Below are 20303 nucleotides of genomic sequence, written 5' to 3' on the forward strand. Positions count from 1 at the left end.
TAAAATTTGTAATTGGCAAATATTTAAGGAAGGTTGGCAGCCTTAATGTGAAATCCAAAAGGTTAGAGGAAGAAAATATAATCTCTCAAATTACAGTTATCTAATAAACAAATTGACACTTTAACTGAAGAGGATAAATTGAACCTTGCTAAATTACAAGATAAATTAGATTGTTTACACTCAGCCAAAGCAAAAGGAGCCTTTATCAGATCAAGATCTAAATGGCTTGAAGAAGGTGAGCGTAATTTCCATTATTTCTTCAGTTTAGAAAAGAAACACTCAAGCATAAATAATATTAGCAAATTAATGATAAATGGGATTATAACAGAGGATTACAGATTAATCTCTAAACATTGTAGTCATTTCTATAATGAACTTTATAGCTCTACATTTTCTCAGGAAGCTGTAGATCACCTCTTAGAATCGCTGAATGTTAAATCTATCAGCCAAGAAGATTCTATATTATGTGATCAACCCATTTCATTAGAAGAAGTCAAAAATGCAATTGGGCTATTAAAAAATAATAAATCTCCAGGTACGGATGGTCTTACTGCAGAATTATATAAAACTTTTTCTGAAGAGTTGTCTCCCTTTCTTCTTGAGGTATTTGCAGAAAGCATAGGAAACCAACAACTTCCCACTATGATGAATCAAGGTTTGACCACGTTGATTCCGAAGCCTAATAAGGACCTATTAATGATTGATAATTGGAGACCAATTAGCTTACTAAATAATGATTATAAAGTATTTGCTCTAATTGTAGCTAACAGACTTAAGATGGTTCTTGACTCTGTTATTGATGAAACACAATCTGGCTTTATGCCCAAAAGACATATAACTAACAATATTAGATTGGTTTCAGATATTCTTGATTATTCTGACCTCATAAATTGCAATGGTTTCATATTATTTTTAGACTTCCACAAGGCCTTCGATACGGTGGCGCATGAATTTTTATTTCAAGCTCTAGATAAGTATGGTTTTGGTACTTCTCTACAGCGATTAAAACATTATACCACAACAGTAACAGCAGTATTAAATTAACAAACAGCACTTCACCCAGATTTAACATACAAAGAGGGATAAGACAAGGCTGTCCCATTTCTCCATACCTGTTTTTATTAATTGCCCAACTATTGTCTAACCATATAAAATCAAGCAATGTAAAAGGTATATTGCTAATTGGCAAAGATTTACTCATAACACAGTTAGCGGATGACACTACATTATTCCTAAAAGATGAATATCAAATCTCTCTTGCTATTGAAACAATCTCCATATTTTCCAAAGCTTCTGGATTGTACTTGAATATTCCTAAATGTGAACTTATGGCGATAAAAGAATGTTCGAAAACAGCTTTGTGTAACATTCCAATAAAACAATAAGTTCGTTATTTAGGTATCATAATAACCAAAAACCAGGAAAATAGAATCACTCTAAATTTCTATCCTATTCTAGAGAAACTCAAACACAGATTTAATCAGTGGCTCCTAAGAGATTTGTCGTTAAAAGGCAGAGTATTAATAACTAAAGCAGAAGGTATCTCTCGTCTTACATACGCTGCATTGGCATTGCACCTTGATAATAAACTCATAAAAGAGGTTGATAAGTTACTTTTCAACTTTATCTGGAAAAATAGGACACACTACATTTAAAAAAACAGTTCTTATGAACTCATATGTCAATGGAGGACTTAATGTGTTAGGTTTTAACACTTTAAATAACACATTCAAAATAAATTGATTAAAGAATCTAATTACTAATCCTACTTCCATTTGGAATACTATACCTGTGTTCATGTTTTCTAAGTTAGGTGGCACTGAATTTTTCCTTACCTGTAATTTTGATATTGATAAAATACCTATAAAAATCTCTGCTTTTCATTGTCAAGCTTTTTAGCATGGACACTTATTTACTAGCATAACTTTAGTCCACACAGTTATTATCTGGAATAACAAGGATGTTTTATTTAAAAGAAAATCTCTCTTCTTAGATAGTTGGTTTAGGAATAACATTGTTTTAGTCAACCAATTATTTGATTCAAATGGTATGCTTTTCTCCTGTGAAGAATTTTGTTTACATTTCAATTTAGCTATAAATCGTCATGATTATACAAAAGTATTTGGCTCAATACCATCAGGGGTTTGTATGCTGTTTAAGAATCAACCTAATATCACTTCATTCCACAGGCTGTTGGCATCTCCTATACAAACTTTTGTTGGCAAGATTTGCTTTTCTAAGCAATTTTAAGAACAACAATAAATCTGTCAGATCTTTATTTCACAGTAGCATAACCACGGTTATTTAAAGGATTTGTACTGTTTTGGAAATGTGTTTTATTTGGTCTACACAAAAAACAAAGACAATTCAACTTTGATAACAGATATATGATTAACTTGTTAATTTTAATGGCTAAATTTCATATTCACAAGTCCAAATGTTTAGGAAGACATCCCTCTTTTTATGTATTCTCCTTTGAACTTGTACAGTATCTTAATTCAATTAAGAACTCCACTAACCCAAAAGCTATAAAAACTATTGGTGTTTGTGAAAAAAAAATCAAGATCTTTCAATCACTTTATTCTTTGGCTTGATCAGGTACTTTCCCCCTTGCATATTTATATTGTAGGTTCTGAAAATTGTTCTTTTGTTTGTCTATGGTATGCAATTTTTTTTGTAAGTACAACACCATTAATATGGTACTGTTTAATTCTATTTTGTATTGCACTGAGGTTTAAACAAAGGTTTGAATGAAAAAAAAAAATACATTAACTATCGCAATGTTGGCAAATAGGGGAAGTGACGTAAGATTTGCGCATGCGTGGTACCGATCGGGTTTCTGGTACGGATCGGGTAGTGACACCCCATATTCCAAAAGTGCTTCGTCTCTTTGCTATTACTGTCACCCGGCATCATTTGCAGATGATATTGTTTGCAGCCGCTGCAATGCTTTCGACCAAAACCGGCGCCGCTTGATGACACCATCAACATGCGCTATCGCGGTAGAGCGGTATAGTCAAAATCTCTACCGTTGGCCAAATTTATATAGTTTGTACCGTATACCGTTTATACCGCCCACCCCTACGCAATATTTTCTACTTCATCTGCTCTGATGTTTGGTGTACGTAGGACTGGGCGATATGACCCAAAATTCATATCTCGATATTCTTTAGCTGGATGGCGATATACGATATATATCTCGATATTTTTTTTAAATCCATAAAGTAAGAACAAAAAGAGAGTTCTTAGTCAAAGCTTGTCCCAAATCTCACATGGGCACTTTTATTAACATACTGTGTAGAAAAAATTGCTGGACATTATGGGCAATGCTGGGCATCCTCTGCACATGGCCATAAACAACCAGAGGAGTCTGTTCAGTGACAGGTTGCTTCTCCCAAAGACGACAACGAACAGACTTAAAAACTCCCATCAAACTGTTTAACTCCTCTGTGGAGGGGAAACAGGAGGACATTTATCCCTTTCGTATATTTTATTTATATATTTCTCTGTACTGGAAACCGGATTTCCCAGAGGAACCCACCCAAGGGATTAATAAAGTTTTATCTAATCTTATGTACAAGAAAAAATTACTCAGAAATAAATTATCAGCATTTATTAAATAATAATGCTCCATAAATAAAATAAAACAATGTTGTTTTTGTGCATAACAAAAAGCTCACAATTGTGCAGTCAAAATGTAAACTAAAAGATGCTGAGCAGAATAACAAAGACAGATTTTACAGCTGCTCTGTTCCCAAGTTCTACTGACTGACAGCCTTGAGTTTGAAATCCTCTTTGTAACCGTGTCTCTTAACAGGTGCCATTTGTGGTCCTTATACACACACAGTACGGTAATATTACGTTGAAGCAGAGTACGTACTACTCTGCGAGGCTCCTCGATAGCCTTAGCAGTGCAGCTTTTGTAGCTTACCGAAGTCGTACCAAAACATTTTTTTGAAAGGTTTCTGAGCGCTGTGTACCACATAAAATCGGTTCGCGGTCAGTAAGCACAACCAGAATTCATACATAAGGCGCACTGTCAATTTTTGAGAAAATGAAAGGATTTTAGGCGTCAACGCGTTAGCCCAGTTAGCTCGTTAATGCCATCCCGCCCCACCCACAGGGCGATCCGCGGTAACTCGTTAACAGAGATTTATGTTAACGTTACTGCAGTTATGGCGTTAACATTACGCTGACAGCACTGAAATATCCATCCCATCCATCCATTCGCTTCCGTTTATCCTTTTCAGGGTCGCGGGGGGCGCTGGAGCCTATCCCAGCTGTCATAGGGTGAGAGGCAGGGTACACCCTGGACAGGTCGCCAGTCTGTCGCAGGGCCAACACACAGGGACAAACAACCATTCACACTCACATTCATTCGCACATTCACACCTAGTGACAATTTGGATTATCCAATTAACCTATCCCCACAAGCTGCATGTCTTTGGACGGTGGGAGGAAGCCGGAGTACCCGGAGAGAACCCACGCAAACACGGGGAGAACACGCAAACTCCACACAGAAAGACCTCGGCCTGGTGTTGGAATTGAACTCAGGACCTTCTTGCTGTGCGGCAACAGTGCTAACCACCGTGCCAGCACTGAAATAGTGATCTCCAAATGTTTTCTTTTTACCGACCAGCTCCTCTTTGATAGCTGCCGTGTCCATCCTGTCTTTGCCTGCAGGTGAAGCGATGGGGGAGGGGGAGTTTTGTTCAGTGAAGGAGAGGCCGAGTAACGTTGCGTAGAGACAAAAGTGGACGAAAGAGAGGCAAACTTGCGGCTCCACAAGTAAAATTATAGCGTAACATAGACTATATCGATATAAACGATATTGTCACATCTAGGGCTGCACGATTAATCGTTAGAAAATCGCAATCTCAATTCATACTTATGTGCGATCTCATTTCCAAATGACAACGATTTTTTAAAAAAAGAGAGAGAGAAAAGACGACGACGATTGTACCGCATTTTGATCCGGGACGTAATCTGCATGAAAACAAGCGCTCACTCTTCCTGCTCAACAAATGACGAGTGCGGAGCCTTATACCACGTGATACAGAAGCTGGCTGCTAAAATTGGCAGGGAAAAAACAACGGAGAGCACATCAGGGATGAGGAGAAAGTGACAGGAGAAAATCCGTCCCGGTCAACCACCCAAACATCAATAACGGGAACCATATACAGCGCTTCCCTATACACGTCGAACTCCCGCAGGCACAAAGAAATTACGGAGGCTATCACTTATCACCTGACCAAAGATATGGCTCCCATCAACACTGTGCAAAACGAGGGATTTAGGAAAATGATGAACACCCTAGACAAACGCTACACAGTGCCGTCCCGCAACTATTTTTCTATTGTTGCACTACCTGCTCTGTACACGCAGCGTCGAGCAACGGTGGAGACGGAATTTCAAGCAGTACAACATTTTGCGGCAACGACAAAATGTAAGACATTTGTTGTTTTTATGTTTATTTATTGTTTTTATGTTCAGTCTCAACTGTTACGAAGTTGATGTGCAGTTAATAAGTGCAATAAATATTTATACTGGAAAAGAAAATCGTGAGAGAATCGTGATCTCAATTCTAAGCAAAAAAATCGTGATTCTCATTTTATGCAAAATCGTGCAGCCCTAGTCACATCTCATATCTCGTATAAAAATATATCAATATTTTAAAAAAAATCGATATATCGCCCAGTCCTAGGTGTACAGCACCAAGGAGACTTCAGCCTTTTTGCTTGTTTGATCACCTGCTAAAATATGATCTAATTGTCTTCCCCTTCTCTCTCCTCTAGGGTGTACAGGAGAGGGCAAACCTGACCTCCCCACTTCTTTCTAAGGAGGATCCTATTTTTAGTTCATTGTCTCCTAAGCTGGGTCGGAGTGCTGATGAGGTGGGTCATCGCATCCATGAAGGCTTACTGAGGGTAAGGGTCTCTGTGAAACATTTACTCAGTATACTTAAAAACAAAAAAAGTGACTGTTTTTGTTTTTTTCCTTTGGAGTTGGTGTAGGAGTATGATATAAGTACTGGCAAATGGTCCAAATATAATTTTTGCATGTCTGCTTATCTAAATTTGTTCTGTTCAGATGATTGGTTTATGACACCCAAATATTGAAGCAATAGTCATTCTGAGTGCAACGTCAGACACGTTCTGAAGCACAGATTATCAGTGAGTCTTAAGGTTACTGAGCTCTACTGTCCAACGCAACAATATGAAGGAGGAGGAAAAGCTAAAATTCTGTAGAACCTTAAAAGTTGGCAGTTTGTGTATTTCATAAGGCATAAAAAGACACATAACTTTAGGATTGTGTGTTTCAGAATTCGTCGTCCTGGGTGCTGTACAACATGGCGTCATTTTATTGGCGTATGAAGAATGAGCCTCAGAAGGCCGTGGACTGTGTTGTGCGCGCTCTGCATTTCTCCCCAAGGTACTGTGAGGCTCGTCAGATGAGTTTTGCGGTAATATTTAGTTTATTGCGTGCGAGTGGTTACAGGTGTATCTGTGTGTTTGTTGTTCCTGTAGGCAGCACAAGGATATAGCCCTGGTTAACATGGCCAACATCCTACATCGTGCCCATTTTTCAGCAGATGCTGCTATCCTCGCCCACGCTGCCCTCGACCTTACCTCAGACCTCTTCACCAGTCACTACACTTTAGGCAACATTTATGCTGTAAGTTAAAGGGAAACCTTCAAGCCACAGTGAATGTTTTATCACAGCATTTCCTGAATTTCACTGTAGTTAGGTTTCAGAGAGAATCAAAATCCAGCTATCAAAATCCTGTTTTCTTACGGACTAGTATTTTAGAAAATTTCTGACTATCAGTGGATTTACAAGCAAGGCCTGTAAAACAGTTTTCATATTTACGGGGAGTACCAGTATTTTACAAAATGTATTTTTATATAACACTTCTCTTTGTGTCCACCAGGCTTTCTATCAGTGTACTAGTCTGTACATATTTTTAGTCTGTTTATCGTTCTGTTGTGCTCGCAAAGCGTCGCTACATGAAACAGGTAAGTCTGACCTCTGCTGTATCTGTCGTGCTTTATGTTGCTGTCTGACTAGATGCTTGGGGAATACAACCACTCGGTGCTGTGTTACGAGCAGGCACTGCAGGCCCAGCCAGGCTATGAACAGGCCCTAAGGAGGAAGCATGCTGTGTTGTGTCAGCAAAAACTGGAGCAACGCCTGGAAGCCCAGCACAGGTACACAAGCATTTTAACACACTCTCTAAGTGATTTTGGTTGTGTTTTTGTTTTTACTGTACATTTCTGTTACTGATAATGCCAAAGAAAAGCCTTGCAATGAAAATATATTGTCATTTGCTGTATGTCGAGGTTGTTCAGTGATTACAAGAAATACACATAGACGTACCTGTAGGGAAGTCAAAATATGTGATTAAAATAAGTGCAGAGCTGGCAGCCAATGGACTATTTTTACACTTATCCATGTCTACCAACTGTCCTGTTTTTCCCCTCTTTGTTTTCCATATTTGTAGGTCCCTACAGCGGACACTGAATGAGCTGAAGGAGTACCAAAAGCAGCATGATCACTACCTTCGCCAGCAGGAGGCGCTGGACAAACACAAGCTGCTGCAGGAAGAACAAATCCTGCGCAACATTATCCATGAAACCCAGATGGCCAAAGAAGCCCAACTTGGTGAGATGCCACATACAGGAATTAAACGAGAACAGAACAGGAAAGAGAACATTTAGGATAGTCATGAGATTATTGCAAAGTAGTGTAATCGCACAGTTCAGTTAATGAGTTTTGCAGCAAATTACGTTCTACTTTGGAGAAAGCTAATTGCTTTACCAGGTCAAAAGATAATATGAGGAGCCTGGGCTGGCTGTGGTTTAGCTTGTTACATACTAAATTAATGTGCATTTTTTATAATTGTGAAAAAGAAGCGACTTGTTCAGCCAGTTGTTTTACTGCAAACTGATGTGTATCAGTTCTGAGGAGGGCAAAGTTTATTACTTGGTTTCACATAGCAGAAGTGGTAAAGCTGTCAAGGTGCAGTAGAGATGATTGTAAAGTTGTGAAACTCATAAATGAACTCAAGCATGAATAAGCAAATTCACAATATGAGCAACTCAGCAAGATGTCAAGTCACATTAATCTAGGTTTACACATGGTCCCTTTAAAAAAACAAAAGTAGGGTTTAGTTGGGGTTAGGTGCAAAAACAGGTTTGGCTGTAACGTAGACTACGAGAAAACAAATTAAACAAAACTTTATCTCGATCACAATTTTGGCTCCACACAATCATTTGAATGCGATCGAACGATATTAAAAGTGTGTTCTCTGTCAGTACAACACCAAGAAAAAGTAAATTAAGCACTTGCTAAATTGTCTTGATGCATTCTCCATCATCCAGGTAAGTAAATCTCCAAAGGTTGATTCTGTTCATCTGGACGTAGCGTTTTCAGTGGGAGAAACGTTTCGTCACTCATCCAAGTGACTACTTCAGTCGACTGGAGTCAAGGAGGCCATTTACGTGAAAAGGGAAAGACCATCTCTGAATCGAGGAGGGGGCCTAAGGGTACATCTTTCACCATCCTACAATGCTGTGATTGCAGCCATTCCCCAACTCTCTGTGAAGGGTACTCATGGCCATTGATCAGTGGTCTTTGATAAATGGTCATGAGAATTTGCATAATCATGATGAAGGAACTGACCTCCCAGCCCATTGTTCTTTCAGTGGGCTGGTTTCAGCTATTATTCAAAGGTACTGTTTATAAGATTGGGAAAACCTGCAGTCAGCTGAGACTGAAGAAGTCACTTGGATGAGTGACAAAATGTTTCTCCCACTGAAAACGCTACGTCCAGATGAACAGAATCAACCTTTGGACACTTGCTAAATCAGTGTCTTGCCATTTACCTGCATGTGCCACAGCTGTTTACTGCAGCTGACGGCTTGAAGTTTCCTGGATTATTCAGGAGAAGATTAAACAACATTAAAATATAGATTTAAAGCACCATGAAAATGTCTGACACTGCAGAAGCTGAAGAGCTTGTGCCTTAAAGCTGATCATCATCCCACTGCTCGGAAATACTTTGGAATTGGTGCCAGTCTGAACAAACGATTTGCCAAGAGAGCACTAGAGTTGTCTGTGAACCACAAAGCAACATAGTCATTTGCTGTATGTTGAGTTATCCGGCCACCTGCAGTATAATTAATGCATGTAGACCAAAAAAAATTGTGTAATTGTGAATCTTCCAAAATCAACTCCGATGTCAATAAAAGCGAGCCTTGCAGCGCATCAGCGTATCCAACCAGATCATAAAGACATTTGGTCAAAAAGTATATTTCCAATAAACACGGTGATTAATAAAGGCAGACAGTTGTCTTTCTACAGTGACAAAACCTGTGTTCTATGTAGAATGTCACAGAGGAATCTCACAGCTGTCGAGTATTTTACTCGAGTTTTACTGGAGTTATTTTACGTGTTATTCACACCCACCATGCAGGTACAATGAATGGAGTGAAAGATTTTGCTAGGTTAGGTGTTAGGTCAGGTGAATAAAAGCCAGATATTCTAATTAACAGGAATATAACGCAGTGTATAAAGTGAAAGCAGTGCCATGTTTGTTTAATTTTTATGTTTATTTTTCTTCAAAGAGATGCGCTTAATTCTGGCAAATTAGAAAGACCGGTTTTATTTTAGTCTGTACATTAGCAAGAGTGTCACACAATACGAATATGAAAATAGGATTTTGTTTACCTGACAGCAAAAAAGATTTCTGTCTCTAAAATCAATGAATAATCATGACAAATAATTGTGATCTCAATTTTTAACAGCATTTTGGTCATAGTCATCCAGCCCTAAAACAGTCCTTAGGCTCCTCTGAACAGTGACTTCAAATAAATAGTTTTCTGATAAGTTCATTTTCTAAATTGCTAGTTACGAGTCAGTTATTGACATTGTTGGCTTCAACACACTAAAATGCTTAGCTTTAGGTTCTAAGATGGGACTACGCTAACTCACTTCCCAGTGGCTCAGTCCCTCTTTTATAGTCTCCGAGTGTTTAGAATAGCATCTGAGACTTTTCCATCATGTGTGTTTCAGGGAACCATCAGATGTGTCGGCTGGGTCAGCAGCAGCACAGCCTCTACTGCCCGTTTGACCTGCCTGTCCGCTACCACCGGGGTGATCTGTTTGAACATGTTCAGTATGTCCAAGTGAGTCTTTGGAAAAACTGTTTATAAGAAAATGTAGACATCAAAATGATAAACGCTGACCGCCTTCTTGGCAGATGCGCACACTATTGAAAGTATGTTTAACAAGTTCATCACGAGAGGTTATTCTAGTCTAAAAGCAATGGCATAATCTCTTCTTTTCTGAATGACTTTAGGGATATCGCTTTTTTGCTATGAAAAATCAGTTCTAGTGTACAAAAATTGTTCTATTCAGTTGTAGTTGGTGTCCTTGCCAAAGTGACTGTTAGATGTGACAAAGAGAGAAGATGGTCTGTTAATATGTTAAGAACTGGTGGATCAGTCAGTCTGCCTTTTTTTAAAGTTTTTCTTTTCTTTCAAGTTAAGGCACAAAAACCATCAAACAGTAATGAAACTGGCTCTCAGGTTCTCATTTCCCCTGAAAGGAAAGACTAAGAATTACCTCTGCTGTACAGGAGATGTTCTCAGTCTCAGAAATTAACGGCACACTGTAATAGCTGCACACGACTACATCCCCCGATGATAAATTTACTTCAGTCACTCTGTAGAGAGCTCTTGCGTACAGGTAGATGTGAACACTCTAACACTGGCAAATGCATGTAAAACTCAAAACATAATTTGCATTTAAAACATTTTTTCACTTACTACATAAAATATGTCACAGTTTGAATGTCATCAGTATTTTTCTACAGTGTAGAGCATATCAAAACCAATGAACAATCCACGAATGAGCATGTGTGTTCAAACAGAAGGACAGTGTTTCTTAGCCCAGGGTTTTTGTTTGTGTTTTTATAGACAAACAATTTAAATGCAACGACACTGCTGTGTTCTTTCTACAAGAATAAAACAAACATTTATTTATTGAGTCATTATTTATGAAGAACCTTGTTTTGCTTTGTGTTTCTGTCTTTGTTCGTAGTTTGGAGAAGAGGTGTCAGTGGCATCCAGTGTGGCACTTGTGTCAGAGCGCAACTCAAACCAGACGGAAGCCAGCCTCCAGCTCCACCCCACCGTGTCTGGGGGCCAGGATCCCGCTGCCGCCCTCTGGGGCAGCCATCAGGATTACACAAAGGCAGGCTAAACCAATTACATGTTTTTTGTTTTTGTTTTTTGTTTTCTTTTAATTTTCTTGTTTTTCACAGGTGAAATCTGTGACTGTAAATTAAAAACAAAATAAATAAATAAAACTAAATAAAACTCTTGCAGTGCTTAAACAAACTTTAAACAAATTGCTCGAAATGAACTTAAACTCACCATAGTACTTACAGCACTGTGTGGGAACTGGTGGTTTACATTTGGCAGACAAATTTAAATACTGAAGAGAAAATATTAGACTTGTAAAATAGTCACATATAGCCTGGATAAACTGGATAACTAGAGCGTGATCATGTTTTGAATAATTAGAGTTACAGGAAGTGTGTTTGTGATGTAGGACTTGCAGAGGATGTTGTGGCCTCAGAGGTCTGACTGTGCCCATGAGTATCCAAGTGTCCCCCCAGCTCACCTGCTGCCAACCTACTACCTTTCACCTGAATCACAGGGCATCAGGTCAGTACAGATTCCTGGATGGACACATTTCTAGTGGTAGCAGCATAGATGTATTAGTTTCACATTTCTCAGACGGATCTACAGGAATGCAAAAGAAACACATGTGTTCAAAGAGCTTTGCAAAAAAAAGAATAATGAGTGAAATATGTCTGCTTATGTTTATTCAGCCCAGTGGCAACTCTTCTTTATGGGACCAGCAGTCTTTCTGGGACAGTAGGTCTGCCAGACTGTGGTCCTGTCCCCCAACCATACCCAGCCCTTCTGCCTGCCTCACTAGAGTGGCCCCTGGAAGAAAAGGAGCTGCCAGATCCTTTTGCCTCTGAGGTATCCGTCTGTCTATTTGTACACGTGCGGGACATTTGCATATGAAAACAACCACTACAGTCCTCTTGTGTGTGTGTTTGTATTCTTTTTTTTTTGTGGCAAAGACTATCCATATACACATATTTCTGTCTGTGTATATAGATACTGCAGTTACGTAGTGGAGGATTGATGCTGGACCAAATTGGCCATAGAATTGCTCAAGCCATGAAACAAGTAAGGGAGCTCCTCACACCCACACAGGTTCTGATCGTTGCTATGTATCTTACCATCTGGTGTATAAGCCTAAATCTGTATAGAGTGCTACAGAGTATGTTTATTTTTCTTTAAATATAGTTTAGATGAACCCTTTTCTGACTCAGTGTTCCTGCAGTCCAACTTAAGTTGTTGAGTTCACAAGACGTTTCCATTATATCTGAAGTCTGATTATGAATAACTCTAGTCACTCCAAATAGCTCCCAGCTCAAATTGTTTGAGGCCACCTTAAGCTAACCTAAGTTGTTTTGTATGTATAGGCCACTATACCCCGCTGGCAGGTCCACAATGAGGCAGCTCTATTTTGGCGAGCCAAAGGCAATGGTAGCCGTGCCCTGCAGTGCCTGCGCCAAGCCTTGAGCTCAACTTCGCCTTCCCATCGCCACCTCCCTCTCGCCAATGCTGCAAACCTGCTGCTACACCACGGCCTAAGCACCCACGCACAAACACTGCTGGAGTATGCATTGGCACTTAATGCGTCAGAGGTAAATAACCTGCTGGGTTATGCTATTTCAGTATGCTGTACAAGTAGTTTGTTTAGGTGTGCTTTATATTTTGTTTCGTGTTGGAGAAACGTATTTGCTAACACAAACGGTATTCATCACATCGCCTTGCGTCAAAGGAAACAAAAACACGCCTGTTATCGTCTTTGCAGCACGCTGCGTTGTACTGGACTGAAAATCCCAAATCAGCAGTAGTGGTTTTTTTGGTTTTGTTTTTTTGTTTTTTATTGCCTGTGCTGAATGCGACTTAGCCAACAAACTTCTGATGAACTGCATTTTTGATGGCTTCACAGAGCACCACTTTTCAATTACTGGGATCAGTAGTGTCATTGTGCCATGTCTGAGCACTCATCAAGGTGGTTCCAGGAACAAATGTCCCAACCACTGGACAACACATTTCAACATGGCAGAGGAACCTAGGAAAATTTAAAACCTGAGTGTTTGCCTAAAAATGCGCAGCATCTAGATGTTAGACTCATTTTACATTCTGGGCCACATATAGCACGCTTTGATGTTAAGTGGGCCGGACCAGCAAAACTCTCCTTTCTGATAGTCTAAAGAAGTTTAATCACACATTTAATCCTTAAAATATTTTAATATATAAGAAGAAAATGCAGTTTCAAAAATATATCTCGAGTTTTATATGTGATAAATAAATGCTGCTTTAAATTTCTTAAATTGCAAGAAATCAGTATGAAAAAACAGAAGAAGCTCAGTTAGGTCATTGCGCAGACTTATTTAATTAAAAACTGAAGTTTTTTGTTAATTGATGGGTTTTATAGTAAAGAATACAAAAATCTTGCATTTTTAGCACATGGTGAAAAAACAAATTTTGTGTAATTTAATGGTTTATCTATTAGTTGTTTTAGTGTAGTATGAATGGTTACAGTGGAGGTGTTTATTAGAAGGAAAAGCTGTAAAAATGTGAAAATACAGTTAAAAGTCAGATATTTTGTGCCCTTATTCGTATTTTCCAAAACTGCCAGTGGGCCAGAATGGAGTCTTTGTCTTTGGCAGAGCTGATTTTGGCCCTTGGGCGTTATGTTTTGACACACCCAATCAAGAAAATGCCATAGAGAAACCACAGACTAAATTTGATAGGGAAAATTTCCAATATCATTCTAAATCAAGCTTTGCGGGTAAAAGCTGGTTTATGCGTGTAGAGAATTCTCATGTTATAATAATTCAGGAACCGCAGGTCAATTGTGTTATATGTAAGCTGGAAACTGCAGAAGTGCTGTTTTACATGCATGATTTAAAAAATAAAAATAAGAAAAGCAGATCCTCCACAGATGACAGGAACAATGTTCATTATCATGCACATCATCCACCATCTAATTTCACCCGTCTTGTCTTGTTTTTGTTTTTTTTCCTCCCTCAGCCTCATACCCTGCTCAGCCTGGTGAGCGTACACTTGGCCCAGGGCAATGTGACAGGTGCCCTGGCCCTGTTCCGCCACATCCTGGTCACGGCCCTTTCCTCCTCTTCCTTCACGTCCTTTTCTGGCTGTGAGCAGTGCCGCAACAGTCTACCTCTGCTGCGTTGTCTTCAGTTCTACCCCTCCCTTTACAATCTATCAAACCGACAGTCCTGCTCAAGTGAGTAACTTGGGGGGTGGGGAAAAAATACCTGGTTTTGTTGTTTATTTGTGGGTCGTTTTTTTTTTTTGTTTTTTAGTATAATTTTCTGTTTTGCTATTTAGTTACGGAGTATGTCTAAAATGATGGATTACAGTACAGATTCAGATGATCAGCAGTGACCTAGTTGAAAGTTTTGCATGACAAAATTCAAGTGGGAGTATTTTAAAGAAATCTTTGCATACTAAAAACAAGATAAATATTTAATCGAAACTAATAGTTGCAAAATGATAATGTTCTTAAGTTGCTGAAACCCTTAAATATCTGAAGTTTTGTAAAATGAAGAACTGTTGGGTAATCTCTTTTAAAAGCAGAGCTTTATTGGGCGACCAGAGAAACTCATTCTCTGCCCACTGGCTGTGTTTTTGTTTTGTTTTTTTTGTTTTTTTCCTGTGTTGGTTCACAGCACGCTGAAATGCTGTAACAGCCACTTGAGCAGAATCTGTCACATCTAATTTAAGGGTTTTAGTTTTATTCGGTTGAATACAGGATTAAACATTCCCAGTAATGTTTAATGCGGGAATGTTTGAATTAATCAGCAAATGTAATAGCATTTATTAAGAGTTGGTGAGTCTAAATGCATTTATTAGAGCTTTACAAATATTTATTTTTCTATCTCTATGAGCTGAAGTGAAATTTAGCCTCGGACTCATCTGCTTTGGGCCTTACACTCACAAACCACCTCGTGTTGCTCTGCCTGAAGCTGCAAGAGTTGCTGTGAAAAACTGCTTGTATGTTGGGTTTCTTTCCTGTATTCATATCAGTGGGAGTGGAGAGAACAGTGCTTTGAAGTGAAGAAATTTTTCCACTCAATAATTTAAGCTGCAGAAAATAGCTGATGCCAAATTTAGAAGGGACTATATTTTGAGCTCTAAAGTTGAAGGTTGCGTCCATAAAGCGCACACCAAATGTCTGAGGTTGCTTGAGCCCTTACAAAGCACATATCTACCATTTAGATTTTTCAATAAAAATCAAATGTACTAAAAAAAATAGACTTATAGTAAAAGTTTGGTGATGACTGCTGTCCTTGTGATTTAGATCTTTTCAGGGGAAGAACTACAGTGAGCTAGAAAATAGTGGTGCAGAAACAGCTGAGGTCTCAAACTGGTGTCCCTGATAGATAAGATCCATCGGTTCTTCTGGCTCCCTGTTCTGGCTGTTGTCCATGCAAGGCCAGCACAATGTGTACATGTATGCACTTAAGCACCCAATGAAAAAATAACATTTGAATTATGTGAAAGATTTGAGGTAAAAGTCATAGCCAAACATTATATCAGTCAGTTTACAGTAGTTACCGAACGGCTGCCAAAGACCTACTAGTACAAGAAAGAGAACCATATAACGTGGGGGGAAACATGTAGGCTTCTTCAGGGGACAGTGCGACAGTAAATGGAGTCGATATGTAGATTTTGAACTGATTATTTTTTTATTTTATTTTTTTTAAACCCAAAAACAAACACAGTAGCTGTGTTTTCACCGTTTGAAGTAAGTACAACAGGAAATTGTTTCCAGTGAGCTGCAGTGTAAAATCTGTAAGGCTGTGAGCTAAGGTTGAACAATTATCACATGATATTCTGGATAAATGTTAAAAGAATAGCAAAAAATAACCAAAATTATTTCATAGTTCTCCACCTAAGTGGGGGAAAATACTTTTTAAAAAGTTGTATTAGCTAAAATTACTAAAGTATAATGTCTAAATTGATAAAAAAAATAGTTGCAAATATGCAAAACCCTTACATAATAATCCATTCATCATTGTTTAATTAGTCTTTTTTTTGTTTTTGTGCATTTGTGTCCATTTTTGTCAAACATTTTGTAGTTTCATTTTAATTGCATGCTTTTTGTGGTAATTTATAGTTGATCCGGAGGGCACTGCCTGCATGGCTGAGGAGGACCTCGGCCTGCAACTGGAAGACTGGGAGGGCAGTGAAGAGAAGCAGGACGCACCGGCCATTTCAGCCATGGAAGACACTCTGCTCTTTGAGAGTAAGAATTTGATATGTGGCGTCTTCACTGGCACAATGAAGCAGTCAAGATATTATGTCTGTGGCACTTCAGCAAGGATGTATTTGGTCTAAATAATTCAGAACTTGAGATTCCGTCTTGTGCAGTTTGGCATGTGGCAAAAATGTGTAGTGTAAGTGTCACAGACAAGCGAGATTTAACAGCAGTGGAATACTTTACTACATTTTACTGGCTTTCAGGTTCCCATGGTCTACTTTGGGGTGTCCTATCGTTTTTTCTTGTTTGTTTGTTTTGGGGTTTACATGCTCTTTCTTTCCTGTTGAGCTAATGTTTCGTAATCCTATTCATTCCTTTCTCCGCACCATGCAGAGGTCATCGTGGACAGTAACGGCTCAGATGAGGCAGCCGGACAGCAGCAGGCTTCTCCTTCTGCATCGGCAGCGGCAAAAATGAGCGCTTCTTTTGGAGATGATGGAGAAAAGGAGGAGGAGGACTGGCAGCTGAAGGAGGATCTGATGGGAGCCTTTGAGGGTGCACTGGATGTCGGTGGGAAGCGAGGTGACCTGCGAGGTATCCGGGTGCTAAAGAACGACCGCGTCATGGGTGCTCGTCCTGGTAGTGGGCCCTGTTTTGGAAACTGTGAGGATGACGAGGGAGCAGAGTGGGTAAGTGTGGAAGTTCACTGGTTTTTAAATGGCAGAACTGAGTTTGAGTAATCCTTGCCAACATCTGTCAGATATTTGTGAGTACCTTAATTGAGTATTACTACTACTTCAGATCACTTTCCAAGTAAAGCGGGTCAGAAAGGCTAAAGTGGATGGGTCAGAAAGTGTTTCCACCTCTGATGACAGCCAGAATGGGGACTCACTGCCTGGGGGTCACTCTGTTTTGGAGATCAGCGGTCCAACTATCCCATCGCCCGGTCCTTCAGGTAACACATAAACCTTTAGTATTAACTGACAACATCACGCACAGAGAAAAAGCCTCTCAGAGAGGTGTCACTGTATTTTTCTTTTTCTTTATTCTTTGGACAGGCCGTTGGAGAGACTACACAAGTCTTGGCTGGCCAGGGCCAGAGGAGTGCCAGCGGATACGGAGGGTGGACCTCACCACTGTAGCTAGCACTTGGTTGGCTGTTTCTGCCAAGAACATTGAGTAAGGCTCTCACTGTCCTGAATACGTTTTTATCCTGTATTTATGAAGTTCTAAACAGATTCAAAGAGGATTTGTTTTATTACCATATCACTGTGAAAGCAGGTGGCAATTTCATTTTTAACAGAACTTAGAAATGTATTTATAAGAAATAGACAGCTGGATAATTTCTTTTTATTTTCTCTCCACTCCCTCCCATCAGCATCACAGAGCACATAGACTTTGCCACTCCACTCCAGGAGCCAGCTGTTGAACCTTTATGCAACGCCAACCTAGCTGCTAGTATGCACACCCTCGACCACCTGGCAGGGGTAGCCAATCGTGCCGCCATCCATTACACTGGGGAGAGCCAACTGCGTGAGGTATGCTGAGGCAGAAGCCGGAGATAACAAGAGGCAACATATAAAATAAATGCAAACAGCACAAGACTGGAAAAAAGTTCCATGTTAAGGTTTCCTTTACAGAAGGATTTTTCTAAGAGCAAATAAGATGAACTTAATCACATCAAAACTAATGTCACTACATTCTAGTCTTCTCATCCAAATTGTTGATAAGCTTGTATATCACTCTTTTTAAACTTAAAAGTTTCAAATTACCCTTAAGTGGGGGAAAACACACAACATTTAAAAACAATCTCAGAACCTTCTTAAGAAATAAAAACACAATTTTGTTGTGTTTAACTTGATTGACAGGATTTTTTTAAACCCATCTTTCTTACAGTAGCTCATAGTGTGATTTATGTCTCTTCTTTTCCAAACCCAAAGGTCCTGCAGAACCTCGGCAAAGATAAGTTTTCCCCACAGTCCTTTGAGCAGGTGGGCACCCGCATTGCTAAAGTCCTGGAGAAGGTAAGGGCTCTCTGATGCTCCAAGGCAATTTAAAAATAAGTTTTTGCTTTAGAATAATAGATTTTTCCACCTGTTATGACTTGAATGTACAGCAAGTCATGTTCATATATCAGGAGAATACTGTTTTACTGTGATTACCATTAGACTAGTATTTTAATAAAGGAAAGATGTCTAAAAATATATTCAGCTGTATAAACATCTGATCACTGGTCGTCTCCTTGGCGCTACAGCATGTTATTCAGAATATCCTTCGCTTTAAGTCAAAACTGAATCTAGCAAATATAAACACCCCACTGTGAAAGTCGGTACTGTGGTTTATTCACTTCTGGTGGTTTGTTTGTCCAGTCGGGCTTTATGATTAAACTCTCCAAAGTTTTTCTCTGAATATTATTGTACTTCTTTTGATAGCTGTACCATGCAACTCCAGTGCGACTAACACGGTTCATTGAGTTTTTCTCTTCTCTAATCCCTAAAACGGCAGAATCAGACTTCCTGGGTTTTATCCAGCATGGCTGCACTATACTGGAGAGTGAAAGGTCAAGGCAAGAGAGCCATCGACTGTCTACGACAAGCACTCAACTACGCTCCCCATCATATGAAGGCAAGTTAGGCAAAAGTTGTTCCCAACAGTGGTTTTCTTGTGAAAATGAAAAATAAATCTCTTTATATGTTGTTTTGTTTTTTTTGTTTTTTTCTCCCTCTCGTGACTTTTAAACCAGGATGTGCCACTTATCAGCCTGGCCAACATCTTCCAGAACGCCCGGCTATGGGAGGACGCGCTTACAGTGGCTCGCATGGCTGTAGAAATTGCTCCGCACTTCGTCGTGAACCACTTTACCCTTGCCAATGTCTATATAGCAATGGTAACAGCCACAGTCACACTTTTTTCTAATAATCCATCAATATTTACTGAGAGCTGCTCACCAGCATCATAGGTGCATCATACCACATCAAGTGTCTTTGTTTTCCTCGTCACCAGGAGGAGTTTGAGAAAGCCATGCGCTGGTACGAGTCTACTTTGAAGCTGCAGCCAGAGTTCGCTCCTGCCAAAGATCGACTGAGAACCATTCAGTGTTACCTGCTCACCAAGAGGGAACGTCGTCAGCCCTAAACCACTCAGCCAGTTTAATCCCAGTAGTACCCACTGGCCATGCACACATCAGATAAACACTCACACACATACATGCAGACAGAATACACATCAGAAGATTGCAACAAACTTGCACAAAGTAAAAGTGTAGGAAAAATGAACTAAGTCAAACATGAGGTGTCGAGCTTTATAATCGGCTGAATCTTGAGTCCTTGTTTGTTTTTGTTTTTTGGTTTGTTTGTTTTTGTGGGGGTGGGGATTGTTTTTATTTAATTTTTTTTTTTTTAAAAGGTCTAACCAATACCAAGAATTAAGTTTGAACTGTCATACAGTAAAACTGTAGATAATCATGGCCCACTACTTGCAGGATTTTTGTTATGTCTCAAAATCAAAAGGCTCAGACTCATTTTTGCAAATCAATTTTTGCATGATTTGCAATAAAAGTTGGACAAAACTAATGACCACAGAACCCACCTAATTCTCTTACATTATTTTATTTAAATTGAAGAAAAGCTTAAACTGTCTTTCTTGAAGACATTTTACTGCTGTTTAATATGAGGAAGTGGGATCTATAACAAAAAAAAGTATATTGCTCTATTACGCTGAAGGATAATGAGATACTACCGCCTGAAAATGGTACATTTTAATCTAAAGTAATTGGGGATGATACAGTATTTGCTTTTGCTGACACGGTATGGAATGTGCTTTTCAACTCGAGTTTAAATGAGGTTGACTCGATTAATATATTCCCTCACTATTTCTGCTTCTTAAAATGGATGGGGACATTCAGTTCTTTTGCA

General features: G+C 39.2%; 1 protein-coding gene across 1 annotated transcript in view; it reads left to right on the top strand.

Annotated features, from left to right (window-relative positions):
• The window catches only part of ttc17 (tetratricopeptide repeat domain 17), a 30600-nt gene extending 10787 nt beyond the window's left edge, over positions 1 to 19813 (top strand). The window contains exons 5-25 of the mRNA XM_085407496.1: positions 5796 to 5927; positions 6323 to 6432; positions 6528 to 6675; positions 7069 to 7208; positions 7502 to 7662; positions 10075 to 10187; positions 11104 to 11256; positions 11617 to 11732; positions 11900 to 12056; positions 12198 to 12269; positions 12569 to 12793; positions 14193 to 14409; positions 16306 to 16434; positions 16783 to 17078; positions 17191 to 17344; positions 17448 to 17568; positions 17768 to 17927; positions 18330 to 18413; positions 18895 to 19014; positions 19133 to 19276; positions 19393 to 19813. Coding sequence (XP_085263622.1) covers positions 5796 to 5927; positions 6323 to 6432; positions 6528 to 6675; positions 7069 to 7208; positions 7502 to 7662; positions 10075 to 10187; positions 11104 to 11256; positions 11617 to 11732; positions 11900 to 12056; positions 12198 to 12269; positions 12569 to 12793; positions 14193 to 14409; positions 16306 to 16434; positions 16783 to 17078; positions 17191 to 17344; positions 17448 to 17568; positions 17768 to 17927; positions 18330 to 18413; positions 18895 to 19014; positions 19133 to 19276; positions 19393 to 19524 — 3084 coding nt within the window. The 3' untranslated portion in view covers positions 19525 to 19813. The remainder of the gene's footprint in view (positions 1 to 5795; positions 5928 to 6322; positions 6433 to 6527; positions 6676 to 7068; positions 7209 to 7501; positions 7663 to 10074; positions 10188 to 11103; positions 11257 to 11616; positions 11733 to 11899; positions 12057 to 12197; positions 12270 to 12568; positions 12794 to 14192; positions 14410 to 16305; positions 16435 to 16782; positions 17079 to 17190; positions 17345 to 17447; positions 17569 to 17767; positions 17928 to 18329; positions 18414 to 18894; positions 19015 to 19132; positions 19277 to 19392) is intronic.
• Positions 19814 to 20303: the final 490 nt, after the last annotated feature.

The sequence above is a fragment of the Rhamphochromis longiceps genome, linkage group LG1 (genome assembly GCF_057381845.1).
Source record: "Rhamphochromis longiceps isolate RC_006_pf linkage group LG1, R_longiceps_female_GT1.1, whole genome shotgun sequence".
In the NCBI taxonomy this organism is placed as follows: domain Eukaryota; kingdom Metazoa; phylum Chordata; class Actinopteri; order Cichliformes; family Cichlidae; genus Rhamphochromis; species Rhamphochromis longiceps.